General features: G+C 37.2%; 1 protein-coding gene across 4 annotated transcripts in view; it reads right to left on the bottom strand.

The window, feature by feature from the left end:
* The window catches only part of LOC145449805 (tRNA (32-2'-O)-methyltransferase regulator THADA-like), a 106177-nt gene that overhangs the window by 90253 nt on the left and 1209 nt on the right, over positions 1-14715 (bottom strand). For 3 of the 4 annotated variants that reach the window (XM_080328235.1, XM_080328237.1, XM_080328236.1), the window contains exons 2-17: positions 14437-14522; positions 14257-14372; positions 11945-12147; positions 11043-11258; positions 10886-10977; positions 9880-10085; positions 9749-9814; positions 8466-8638; positions 8130-8282; positions 6950-7131; positions 5923-6168; positions 3744-3899; positions 3608-3682; positions 2467-2581; positions 2247-2404; positions 1594-1751 (exon numbers count right to left, since the gene is read on the bottom strand). In XM_080328235.1, coding sequence (XP_080184361.1) covers positions 1594-1751; positions 2247-2404; positions 2467-2581; positions 3608-3682; positions 3744-3899; positions 5923-6168; positions 6950-7131; positions 8130-8282; positions 8466-8638; positions 9749-9814; positions 9880-10085; positions 10886-10977; positions 11043-11258; positions 11945-12147; positions 14257-14372; positions 14437-14522 — 2401 coding nt within the window. Of the gene's footprint in view, positions 1-1593; positions 1752-2246; positions 2405-2466; positions 2582-3607; positions 3683-3743; positions 3900-5922; positions 6169-6949; positions 7132-8129; positions 8283-8465; positions 8639-9748; positions 9815-9879; positions 10086-10885; positions 10978-11042; positions 11259-11944; positions 12148-14256; positions 14373-14436; positions 14523-14715 lie in introns of those variants that run through there. The other variant, XM_080328238.1, reaches the window with a different exon arrangement.

Raw genomic sequence — 14715 nt, 5'->3', positions numbered from 1 at the left:
TGTTAATGTGATTGAGAAAGCGCTCATGATAAGGCTATTATTTTTGATCTAATAACTGACAATTGAATACAGTAGTACATTCATACTGAAATGAACACAAATATTAGCGGCTGCCACTTTCCACAACCTTAAAAGCTATCTGTTGACCTCATTTCGGACTGCACAAATGTAATGACCTTTTTCAGTCACCGCTTGCTGATGCGATGCTTAAAACGCTATCCAAAAAATTATAGTACAAAGAACTGAATGCCATGCGGTCACCCAAATTAATGTAGATTTGTCACGTAAAGTTGACCATCTCCAAATTTACCAGATCACAACCTTGGTTTGTTCAAAAGTAACATTTTTACGGATGCCAGGGAATCACTGATTAAATTGCTATATTACCTCAAGAAACGCTGGACACTAAATTTGGCTCAAACCAAATAGGTAAATATGAACACAAAGTTTAGAAATTTTGAATTGATAAGAAAAAAATTTCAAAAATTTCAAATTTTACTATCAACCCCACGAAATTGTTACTTTGTCTAAAAGAACGATTCTTGACAATTTTTGCTCACTTCCATACAGTAGAAGTGAAGTTATTGCAGTTGAAAATTTTGGATTCGCAAAAGTAGCCTGGACCGTGGGTAATCCCAGAATTATGAAGGTAAAACTGAAATAACTTTGCCTATACGGGTTGGAATTGCGTCAAACTTGTTTATCGTATCGTTTTTGTAGACAACTTGTCATGGGGTTGAGTTCAATTTCATGGGGTTGACAGTAAAAGCTGAATTTTTTTTCAATTTTTTATTAATAAATTCAAAATTTTCAATCTCCTGCGCGTTCACATCTTAGTTAGAATCGATTCAAATTTGGTGTGCGGCGTTTTTTAGGTAGTAACCTAACAATTTAATCAGTGAATCCCTGGAATCCGAAAAAAAACGTATTTTTGAACAACCCTAATGTAGCTACATGAGCCATGAGCATCGTCAAGCATTCATTGCGATTGATATATTATTGACAATTATTGTTTTACTGAGCATCTCAGGAATTTAAACACGCCAGTTTAAAGAATGTCACAAATGTTATTAACGCTTCACCATCGGCAACTTTGAGATTACAATTTACATAAAATTGACGACCAAGTGCGTGTTAAAATTTTACGGCACCACGGTATGTTGTGTGTGCACTTTTGACCAATCAGATAACCACAAATCAATAGCTTAGAAAGACACGCACATGAATGGAGATATCTTGCTAATATATAACTAATATATTGGTCTATCGTAAAACCGGCACTGTCAATGTGTCAATTATATAAAAATTTACAGCGATTATCTACCAACAGCGCAGAAACTAGTGTATGTATTTGTATCCATATGGAAAGTACACCCTCGTACCTTGTTACGTTAAATCTGAATGTTGTGTTTTCATTAGACCACAAGATAAGGCTAGTGGAATTCATTCTCATATGTTCAATGTGTCACATTTATACACAATGTGTGACAGAACAGCAATCGTAGCTTGTATATTGTGCTTACCAGTCGAGATTCACTGCCAGAATAGGACACAGATATGTGTTTACAACAGCATTCTGCCCGGTATACTTACTTCAAAAGCACCACGTTTCTATCCAAATCCCCGTTCGACATCAAGACAGCGTATAGCCCCATGTGATATGCCGCATCCATACAATTTTCAGGCTGGGAACATTTGCGTGCGCGGATCACAGCATTATCATAAATGGATCGCACCCATTCTGCGGGTAACTGGAATAGAAAACAATAATCATATTATTGTGACAGAGCATAATATGCATATTATGCATGTCATAAATAGGAATGAGCAAAATCGAAATATGTCATTTCCACTAACGTAATACATGTTTTACAGGCTGTGAGACGGCCAACCGAGGTTTACAGCTTCCAACAGTCGAAAATAGCATAATTCTCGTTGATAAAGTTACCGTTAGTCACAAGGAGCATATCCTTTCAGTACCATTTATGCTACCACAAAGAATATGATGTTGTACATCACATAAAGGTAATTTGCAGCTTTTAAAGCATGTTTGGTATGCCGTGATTCGACCAGTCGAGTTCTCAAGGTTTCCACATTGTCAAATACTCGTGGAAATATAATTTTCATTGATAAATAAGGTTCTAGTTGCATGGAGCGTATGATTTCATTATCTCTCACTACAATTTATACTTGATTTAGATTCAAGTACTCAAATCATTGGTCCCTGCCATAGTCATAAAGCTTACCAACGTTTCAATCAAACTTAAAGTTGTTTGCTGTGTGAGTAAGGCGTATGCAGCTTCACGAACATCTGGATATGAATCGGACAGCAAAATAAACAGTGACTGTACTGAGCCTGCCGTGTACAAAACGCGAATAGGTTGAAATCCTTCCACAGTGTAGTCTGAACGAAACCACTCGGGTAGTAAAAACATATTAGAGACTGGGAAATACCAACGGCAATACCTCCGAAAATATCTGCTAGATGCTGGAAAATAGTGACGCTCGTGATTCTTTTCATGTACGGCGATCTGTCGTCCAATTGAATCGGTATAAAGGCAAACAGCCAATTCAAAAACGCCTGTAGATATTAGACAGCAAGTTTTCGAGCAATCCCCAAAAGCAAATAGCTGTGTGTTGAAATAACATTTCAGAAGCAAAGACTGCATGAACACATCCCATTATGTAAACTAACCGTACTATCCTGTCATAGTCGGACAGCTAGAAAACGCTCAGCTTTTCCAAATTAGAATTAGAATTATAACTACATAGTATTTTCCAAAATAGATTAGAATTAGAATTAAAGCTAAACAGCATTATCCAAAATTGATTACAATTAAAATTATAGCTACACTTTCTTCCGAATTAGATTAGAATTAGTATTACCGAGTTTGTGAAAACTTGGAAATTGAATCAGGTCCAGTTCATTTCGAAGAAGAGTTTTGGCTCGTTTTACACTATACAGCTGTCCTGTAGCATTTTCTGAAAAACCGGAAACTAGATTAGTATTAAAATTTGAGTATAGAGCCATTTCACAGATTAGAATACCGGCATTTTTGCGGCAACTTTTTTGCTTTTAATAATTCCAGATGCATTTCGAGCGGAGTTAAGTTTTTGGTTTTGTTAGTATGCAACAAAATGATAGAACCTCGAGATGGTATGGGGTCAGAAATTTGTTGAGAACCAGTGAATTAGACTAATTAGCGCACAAGAAAAGGTAGTATATTTCTAATCTAATTTGTGAAATGTTTCTGCGCGATAATTTTAATTGTAATCCAATTACTGGTTTTCCTTAAAACACAACAGGTGCACTGTATAGTGTGAAACGAGCCAAGCACGGTGTACAGACATTTTCCATTCTCATCCTTATATTTCTTCCTAATTTAGAATAAAATTTCAATGTTTTGCCAATGCATTATTTCTAATTCAAATCTAATTTGTAAATACTGTGTAGCCATGATACTAATTCCAATCTAATTTTGAAAAACTGAAAATTTTTCAGCTCTGGTATATGTACCCCTAGGTGGGAAATACTGTGCTAATTATTCTTCACAAATGATAGCAAACTCGCAGCCCTTCATCGAGAATGTCATCACGAAAAACCTACATGATACATCTGAGTCGAGTCCTTTTCGGTGGATTTCTGAAACTGCAACAGATTACTTTTCATACGCAGCAGCATCTGTAGAAAGGTTGATGGTTAATAAAGTATTGAAGGTACGAGGGAATACTGCAAGGAATACCTTTTTAATTGAGTTGAGGAGCTTTTGCCTGAAAGCGGAATCTTGGCAAGACAGATTGTATGGCAGTGCGTGTCGTATCGAATTCAACGCGTAGCTTGGAATTAAAGTAGACGGTCTTGATGATTCACACAGCAGTGAAAACGCGATGTGCCGAATCTTGAAAGAAGGAACATAATAGACAGTATAAACATTATGTTATGGAGAACATTTTCTTCATACTCGGTAAGACAATAATATATATATTGAGTTCTGCTGGTCATAGACCTTTATAGATCATCTTGTGAAGAGTAAATTTGGACACAATTTTACCAACATCAAAATAACAGCTCATAGTCAAGTATAAATTACAATAGGTCAAATATTACTAAGCGTCTAATCCCGCGCAAACTTTTGCATTACATGCTGGAATGTATGAGGAGCTATCACATAACAACATAATAGTATGCTTTAATGATATGCATTTTCAGTTTATTTCAATGCATAGCACTCGCCAATCTGCGTCTATCAATGCTAAAATAACCGACACAGAAACTATAGAATTCTGCATGCATTGTGCATGCCTTTGAATGAACTGAACGGTGAAATCCAGAGGTAGGCAAGCTACCACACGTACTACGAAGTTTGAAATGCGGCTCAGACATCCAAAAAGATTGGGAACCGCTGGTTTATATGCTCACAGCAGTTCTCAAGAGTCTGTTACTTCTGTGGAATCAAGAGCTAATTCACCCTTGAGTCTCGTTCACTGGTTGTAAGCTGGTTATTCACAAAAATCGAGTGATTGTTGCTTGTTTACGGGCTGAGTTTCAAACGAAATTTTGAATTGCACTCAACATTTTGGGAGATAAGTGCACTTTTTCACAATGTTAGCAAAGTGCAAATGCACCAGAGACGAGAAACAGATTAGTACTGTATTCAGAAATCATACCCAATCAACCAAACAACTGAATAACTAATTTTTGTTTGACTCGTTTTGACTTGACTGAAGTTCTTAAAAATGAAAAGTGACTCGACTCGACTCGACTTGTAATCAAGTCATTGCATATGACTCGAAGCATTTTGTATAGGAGAGGTTCAAAACAAGTGATATGATCAGGACTGAATACAAGAAAACGCATTGCTCTATCAAGTATGCCGGACCCCAATTGTGGAACAGCATCTCGCCGGCTATCCGACAGTCGTCGAGCATGTCCGCATTCAAGTCGAAATACAAGCAATTTCTTCTAAATCAATACTAGCCAGTCTTCAGGATTACCGGACCACGACCTAACATCGACCTCGCCCTCCGCCACATAACACCCCATTTTGTCGCTTGCGTCTTATATTCTCTGCATTACTTTTCATTCAGTGTGCATGCCTCTTATTTACTTCGCCTAGGCTAAGGTGAGTGTCTGATCTTAATGGCTACTCCGAGTTGTTTCGACACCCTCCTATCTTTTCATTGTATCGCAGTCTTGTGATGTTTTGAAACGATGAAAATATTAATAAACCTGACTGACTGACTGACTGACAAGTGAGTTGAAATTTAGGGTCGAGTGAAAAAAAGAAAAATTAGAATTTCAAAAAGTGGTCCCAAATCTCGAATGAATTACTTTTATCATGATTTCAAGTTCCTGTGCCCTCTAGTGGTCATGCAATTTCACCGAACGAGACAAAAATAGCTAATTTTGCCCTATCTTGATAACCGCTTATGCTAGAAAGCTAGTTTTGGGTTTAAAAGCTGCGGAAGCAACATGTTTCTATCTCACTTCCATAGAACTTTGTCTTGAAAATGTACAGAAAAAAAGTTACAAGCAAATTATTGATTTTTAGACTGCCATTAAAAATGTTTTTACCAAGTTTGCAATGCCAATTTGCTTGTTACAATTTGTTACATTGCTGCTTTAACAACAAATCTTATTTGGCGGACCAATGAGTTGATTTTTATATCAACCTAGCATAATTTTGATCAGTAGATGAACCTGAGTCGACGTCAACACCACGACTTGGACTCGGACTTGACTCGTTGGTGAATTGAAAATGACTCGACTCAACTCGACTCAAAACGAGAAAAAGGGAGATTGAGTCGCGAGTCGTGACTCGGAACCTTGTGAAATGGTCACAGCCCGGCCAATTTCCACAAAACAACAACCATTGTTAAATGATGCTTCAAGACAATTGGAACAGGCAGTAACCAACCAACCTCATCACTCTGGTGAAGTAGCGCAGATTCGATGACACCTTGAACCCTTTCATGTTTGCTGATGTATCTTTCATCTTTGAGAATCGCATGATTGGCGGACAGTTTGAGGCAGTTCAAATACGCGGCTAGCGCATGAGAATCTCTTTTGACGAGGTCGGTAGATCCGAAAAGTTTATCTTCGAAGCTTTTGAGCGTGTACAAAGCCCCAGGTTCTCCATAAACTTTGAGTAGTTTCAAAAAACAATACTAAAAAACAGGACAGAATTCAAACAAAAAGGCAAATTCGTTTGGTTTTGCCAACTAGCTAGCATTAAAAATCCCCACATTCAATGCACATTTGCACAGTATTTGCAACCAAGTCAATAGCAGTTTTCCTACCCAGCATTAAGCGAAACAGGAAATAATATAGGAACATAAAGACATTTTGCAGTTCCTAGAACATCAGTAAACAAGATCAGACGTAGCCAGAAACGAAGTACTTCTGTCTTAGAATACTCAAGTTGGTTTAACCCAGGGTTGTAATGAGTCGAGTCGCGATTTTTTTGGTGACTCGACTTGACTCGAGCCATTTTTTTAAAAAGTGTAAAATGACTCAACTTGACTCGAACCATGTCATATCACTGGAGACTAGGACGGTCAAGACAGGCATTTTATTTCGAAGAATAGTAAAGTTACCACATTATTGGTATTTCATCTATCATTCCCGACTCTTGGAAAATAGGGCAAGAAAGTATCAAAACTGAGGAAAATTATTATACTATGAATGCGAGCCATTCTATATCACTCGAGCAGAGTTGATAAAATGGGGTTGAACCGGATTAAACTCAAAACTGAACAGTGAATACAATGACTTGGTCTCGAACTCAATTGAAAACACTATGACTCGGACTCGACCCTCTACTGGCTGACTTGAAATAGGACTTGAAATAGGCTGACTCAACTTGACTCGAGTCAAAACTATAAAAGTGAGATTGACTTGTGACTCAGAACCTCGTTACTTGCGATACAAGGATACTTTACTACTCACATTTACTAAAAACTGTAAGGCACCGATTGACGATTGGCACATGACTTCCAGAAGAGGCTTGATAAAAATTTCATATTGCTTATCGACATCAGGCCAAATTTGCATTGCAGTTTCGAGAGATTTTTCGGCAAGGATTTTATAAGTCTCTGAAGCGTACGGAGCAAGAGATTGTTGCATAATCGCTGAAAAAGACAACATAAACATGACATAGGATAGAGCATGGTAAATCGGGGGTTCTCAACCTGTGAGCCACGACCCCCCCTGGGTTACCTATGAAAGCGCAGAAAGCAGCCACTGACTTGGTTACCGTATTCAATATGACATGCGACATTGTCAGAGTAAAAATAATCTCAACCATTACATCAACTGAATGTAGAGCTTCTTTGAGGTACAGAACTTCGATATACAACTGAATAGTATATTCGTATTGGAATGAACCCGAATATTTTCAGCTGACACATGTCAGGGGTAATCGTCAGCAACTAGTAGAGAATTGGAAAAAACATTGCATATCAACAATCGTATGACAAAATATGACGTCACCAGCATGAAATTTCGAATTAGAGAGCGTTCAATGTGCTATTTCTAGATGGGGTACAGACTCATTTTGTTGACATAATCTCGGCTCGTTTATTTTGATAAACGTCGAGTCCAAGGCACACAAATGAAAGCGTGAACGGTCCCTCCCAACGACGCGAAATCTGTGGTCTTGATAATTTTTCGCACAAAGGGATTATTAACTGAATAGTCAAAATTTTGTCAAAATCATAGCGTTAGGTCAAAAAAATGATCAAAATAATTTACAAATTTGAAATTTTTTTGCAAACGGAAATGCCTTTTGTGTCGTAGAGGTGTGGAGAGCTTTTCATTTTACATTTTTCACCTTTCCATTATATCGCCGTCTCGTGGTTATTTAGAAGTCAATATTTTGTCAAAATATCAAAAATTATTTTGTGTTTAAGGTCAACAAATAATAATCGCAAAAGTAATACCTAATTATTGCATCATCATGTTTGTGCTTTGTCATTCTAACTACTGATTACTGCAATAACCAGTTTTTAATTAAAGGTTTCCTAATGTTTTCGAAAGTTTAAAAAATAATAAGCAATAAGCAACATTTTCAGAGGGGGCCACGGGGTGAAATATTTTGCGAGCCCCGTGCTAAATCATACCCTCATACCAAATAAGAGCCTTTCGATTATGGTAGGTAACTTGGCGAACACGGAATCGTGAGAAACGTGACGCAGAATGCAATTGAAAGCGGTGAAGGTCGATCGTTTTTTCCAAGATTGCCGTAAAATCTTTTCCATCAAATCTTCGAAAAATTTGGATCCTACAAAAGGATAGTATATACATATTGCAATAAACCCAAATATTTTCGGCTAGCACTCGTCAGAGGTAATCGTCAGCAACTAGTAGAGAATTGGAAAGAACATTGTATATCAACAATCGTATCACCAAAAAATATCATAATACGTACGCCTACATCGAAAACAAACAATAATACATCACTAACCGATATTAGTGCCAATTTTCAGCATGTTTACTAGCATTTCGTTCGCTTGGTGCCGTATCGCATCTGTGGGATGTCCCAGTTTATCAATTGCGATTCCAAACAAATCTCCCAGCGTACCGTTCTCTTGTATTTTTAGAACGAGTTGCGTGTATTCCGGGTCTTCACACATAATCCTGAACACATTCTAATGTAAATAAGTCTGTCGGGATATAGAAATTACGAGTAACAGCAGATAATACTAAATATTGCAAACGTTTTCAAGAAAAGGGTTTTATTGACCGATTGTTATCCGGAATGCCACGAATCAAATTCGAATTTGAGGAAATATATCATCTCAGTGACGTAACACTAGGTTGCCAGTGAATTCTGCACTCAATGAATTCCGATTTTCAGATACGCAAATAGAGCTAGAACTATTGAACTGCTCACTTTTAAAATCCGCAACTAGAACTAGAAGTACTAAAAAACAAATTCAATTTGTTTCGCTCGTTTTTGTAGACAACTGAACAATATCATGAGGTAAACAGTAAAATTTGAAAAAAATTTTTAAAATTTTTTAGGCATGTATTAAATTCAAAATTTTCATTCCCTTATAGCTTCATATATATAGTTGTCATTTTTTAACAGCACTACTGTGCACCGTACAGGCTTTGTTATTTATTAAAAACATGCTCAAACGCTCTATTGCAAGAGCGACATAGGGACTGATGACAGCCATACCAAATAGCTTACGGCGAATAAATCAACGAAATAAATAAAAACGGTTCTGACATCCGAATTTTGTCTCTATGCTAAACTACTTTCAGCAAAGGTCCCGATAGAAAGCTTTCAAGACATAATTTACAGTCATACAAATGTAATACGGCATAACTATATACAAAAACCAGTACGGCCAAAGCAATAAGCAAAATGTATTTATTGTTATGTTAGTCAAATCAATGATAATGGATTTGGTTTAGTTGTTTACTAGTTTAGTTATTAAGTTGCCCGTTGTATATCACAGCAAAGATTACTTGGTATTTTTTCGACCATACCTATTGCAGTCCAATTTGTACGGCACATTAGAACTAACATTCGATTCAGATTAGAGTACTGGAATCATTGTACCCAGCCTCAGTTAATACAGAGACAGGTAAGGTAGCCCTGTACTAGAACTTATGAATATCAGATTGATATGGAAGCCAGGATGACGCAACTTATTAAAATCTTATAAACAGATGATGCATGACTGCAAAGAATAATAATGAGTGTATGCATTTGACGCCATCAAGTTTCTCACTCACACAATTATCCTTGACCATTGAGCATAGCATTTGGCGACGATCAACTGATCCGAGATCAACTTGCATCTAATAAAAACATAACACTTGTTAATGCGCAGGCACACGGAAACAAGCAGGAATGGTTGACTCACTTTTGGTCAACATCCTTTATGGAAGGTAATATTACTTCTGTCAGGATGTCATCTACGTATTCATCTGCGCATCGTTTTTTCGATAGAGTACGGTGACTAAGCAATACCAATGTTGCGTTGCAAACACTCATTCTTTGATGAAAAGTGGATGATACATCCGGCGCATTGATATCCGAAACGTTCGCATGCCGCATAGATTTTGCTACCTGTGCCACAAACAATTACGCACAGGTACTTCATATATCCAACAAGCTTTTCAATCCATCAATATTCACATATAAAACACGGTATAGATTACCGACAACCTTTATTAGCATTCGATTGAATAATACACACGAGTGTCATTCGAAACTATACAAGTTTATTTCCAATATGAATATATGATTCAATGGTATATTGAAGTTCTGCACCTCCAAGAAGCTCTTCATTAGTAACCAGCAAAGTTTTGTGTTCGGTCTTCACAAATATTTGAATAGATAACAGTATTTGCAAATATAGTGAAAGTACCAAACAAAGCAGCCTAATATTTCATACAATATACAATTTAATTGTGTATTCACAGTAAAATATACCCGAATATTTTTGGCTGACACTCGTCAAGGATAATCCTCAGCAACTAGTAAAAAGAACATTGTATACCAACAATCGTATGACCAAATTAAATACAAATTGTGTAAGTCACATGTCAATTGATACATAAACGAAGCTTTGATACCAGTCAAATAAATATACAAGCCCAACATTAGCTGGAGGCACTAGTCAGATTTTGTGTCTATCTGCAAGGGCCAAGTCTGTAGTATTGACGCAGCTAGTAGCAGGCTGCCAATAAGGTTTTAAACAAGCAACGAATGCGACATTATGAATCACGCTATTAAAAATAAGCTGCCACAATAGAAAACACCGGGAAGTAACTTTATATGAGTGGGTGATCCCTTCAACACAATGTTGCCAACACATACAACAATATTACAGCATACACAGTGATACAAAGTGTAGATAATGATACCTCTTTAAGTACTTGACTATCATCGTGTATCCCTTGTAGTAAAGACACAAACGCCATTCCTATTGCGCTGTAACTATCCCATTCCAGATTACCTGAAAAAATGTACGTGTGCACTCATGACATAGTTTGATTAGAATGAAATGTATAACATATTTACTCAGTAAGTATGCTCGTTTGCAAATTCCCAACAGATTTGTAACATTGTTCCGTTGAATTTCAATGTCATTACAATCAATGTCGCATTTCCGCAGAAAGTTCTTTGTGAACAAGGAAACGCATTTGAATCCTGAAGCTACATCGTACTCTGAAACTTCAGACGTCTCTTCGTGCAAGGATATCAAATAATCCATGTAGTGAATGAGGAATTTCTGTACTGAAAAAAAGTTAACATAAGATGATTGGATGTGATAAGATGATAAGGTACTGCAACGGGTATTAATCATGATCAGAACCTGATCTATATCCAAGTGATTAGTAAATAGTAATCTTTGGGAGTACTTTGGGAGTTCGTGTACATTTTGACCCCTTCCAAAATACCTATATCGCTGTTAAAACATAGATTTACAGATTAATCGGGTATTTTCTACCATTTTCAAAAGAACTTCTAATTAGAGGCAGTAATTTGAAAAATGTGTCTCATATCAACTTTATACACTCATATAAACTCATTTATTTGCAATGAACCTCCGGTTGAGTCAGAAACTAGTGCTTTCAGTTCAACAGGCCTATATTTTAGTGAAGGAAACAAAACTTTCAAGCCTTTTGACAAAGATGTGAACTCATATAGTCCCCACGAACCAAGCCAATAGTACCGAATACTCAATCACTTACAATAGTTGTAGGAGTAATATCATCGTTGGACAGGCTATTGGCCTACATACACGCTGAATATATCGACGGGGCAATAATTTCGATATCATTCTTTCACCAGAAAATGAGCAGAAATAATTTACCATTATAAATTCCGCATATCAGCCAGAGTAATTACAACTAAATCCCGTGTTAACTATACGAATCAGTAGCAATATGCACATACAAGAAGTCGAACAGTATGCGTACTTCCAGTTATGTTGCGCTGCAGAATACATGGGCCGTTCCGAAAGTTGCTTGACACACAATACACAATGAGATCTTTTGCATGTCTTCCTGTATCAACGTTCAGGTCGCGATGAATACTATCCAGGAAGTCTCCCAACTCAATTGAAATTATGCCATGGCTTTTACAAGATTGCGAGTCTGCACCATTTAAGCGGTCAAGAATGCTGAAAATGTAACACAAGGAGCGAATGTTAGATTGCAATGGAGGTATTTTAACCATACCTTTCTCATTTGCATACTATACATGTTGTATATATAATCAAGTCATGAACTGGCAATCAGAACTACTGGTATATTATATTATACCAATAGTTCTGATTACCAGCTCATAACTTGATCGCGATCACATAGCCTAAACACCAGATTTGAACAACTAAATAATCCTCATTTTTTATTGTCATGCTTATGAGAATGAGCTCACAGTTGTTACAGAGTGAACTTGATTTTTCTTGTATTTCTTCTGTGCTTTCAGTAATCCTTATTGAAATCTAATTGGGTGAAAATTGTGTAGCTGTAATTCTAATTCAGATTTGCGATATGTTTCTATGCTCTAATTTCAATTCTAAGAGCTTCTTGGAGTTACAGAACTTCAATCTACAATTGAATGGTATATTCATATTGACATAAATCCAAATATTTTCGGCTGACACTCGTCAGGGGTAATCGTCAGCAAGTAGCCTAGTAGAGAATTGGAAAAAACATTGTATATCAACAATCGTATCACAAAATATGACGTCACCAATGTTCAATGTACTCTTTTTAGGTGGTATGCGTCAGTTTTGGGATCAAGTCATTACCTTCGAGTCACGAGTCATTTCGAGTCATTGCACATTTTGACTCGAGTCAAGTCAAGTCAATCGATTTTCGAAGGTGACTCGAGTCAAGTCAAGTCACTCGATTTTTGGAGGTGACTCGAGTCAAGTCGAGTCAAGTCAAGTCAAGTCACGAGTCAAGTCAAATTTCAAGTCAAGTTGCCTTTTCGAAGTATGAGGCATGCCAACGCCATATCATTTTGCTAGCTCTCTGAAATACAGATTGACTGCATGGTCATTGATTCTGAACCGATGAACGAATATGAAGGTAAGTATATACACGTAAGAAGGCGCTGTATCGCTTACATGTATGTAGAAATGCTAAACTGCGTTAAGTAATTGCACAGCCTCAGTTTATAGTTGCCAGACAAAATAGAGAATAGAGAAATGAATTGATATGATGCTATACATTACCCATTTACAAATTGATGATTCAATTCGAGCCTGCGCCAATGGTCGACGACTATATAAACTATATTCGAATTCAATTTCAATAAAACAAAAGGTTTGGTTCAGGTACAGTAATGACATTTTTCTAATAAATTACTTTACTATACTAGTTTACGACAGCTTAGACAGTGTAAGCTGTAAGCTTCGATCACTTCGTAAGCGGTCAATTTATTTGTGAGAGAACAATGGAGGCCCAGTAAAACGAACGATCATTGAATAATTGGTCGCTCTCACGGGTTACACCAGCGTTTCGCGAACAATCCGATTGCAAGATACAGTGATTTTTATCGACATCGATTGCTTGATGACTTGAAATTGACCCGTGAATTCTTCTTCGAGTCATGAGTCAATCCACATTTCTGATGCGTCAAGTCATTTTAACTAAGTGACTCGAGTCAAGTCAAGTCATACGAAAAAGTTGGCTCGAGTCATCCCAACACTGGTCTGCGTACTACTTTTGTTGACAGCGTTTGGGTTGGTGTATTTTGATAAAAGTCGACTCCAAGGCACGCAATTTTAATTCTAATCCAATTTCTGGTTTCCATGAAAATGCTACAGGAGAGCTGTATAGTTCGAAACGAGCCAAGCGTGCCGTACAGAAATTTTCCATTGTTGTGCTAATGAGGATGAGTTCGCATTCGATATCTAGAGAACTTGACTTTTGTGGTTTTTCTTTTGCGAATTCACTAATTCAAATTCTAATCGGACATAGAAATATTGTGTAGCTATAATTGTAATTCTAATCTAATTTGGAGTATCTGAACATTCTCTCGTTGCCAAACTAAGATACATAATGAAAAATTGTTGTATCAACCCCCTCCAGGATTGACTGACATTTTGGGACAGTGAAATGAATAAATTGTGAATGATTAAAGTGACCTGGCATGGTTACCCGGAACCGCCAGTTGTTTTCACCTGTTTATTACTACAGGACCACTACATGTCAAGTAGACCAGTAGCCCACCATGTACAGTGAATCCTACAGAAGTATCACACTTCAAAAATCAATACCTTGCAATGATACCGCGGGCTGGCGACGCAGCATCAGAAATCAGAAAATATCTGAACAGGGTCTTTTGTAGTATGGTGCTCGAAGTGGCAGAGTTATTATCAACATCATCCGATGCCTAGAATTAACACAGCCTCGTAAATTCACATCGTAAAATGCATCGACGCGTGTAAGGTACATACACGTTTCAGAGATTGCAGTGTCACCGCCTCCGGGATCTTGAAATGCTTCAGCAAACAATTGTCATGCGATGGTGTTTGTTCGATATCTGTCAATAGAACAACTTTGTTTCAGTGAACCCAAGATGCCGGCCTATTTCTTGACAATAAACGCCCGTATGTGAGCAGCCATAAAACGAGTGTTATTACAAAATTATGGATCACAACTGCTGTCAAGTTTTGAAATTTTGGCCAATCAATTTAGACTAAATTTGTTGATAGCTCAAATTTCATGAGTGCGTA

This window comes from Botryllus schlosseri, chromosome 11 (assembly GCF_051294905.1).
Source record: "Botryllus schlosseri isolate E-star chromosome 11, Bs_hap1, whole genome shotgun sequence".
Classification (NCBI taxonomy): domain Eukaryota; kingdom Metazoa; phylum Chordata; class Ascidiacea; order Stolidobranchia; family Styelidae; genus Botryllus; species Botryllus schlosseri.
The sequence above is the reverse complement of the archived record's forward strand: the minus strand, read 5'-3'. Positions and strand labels throughout refer to the sequence as shown.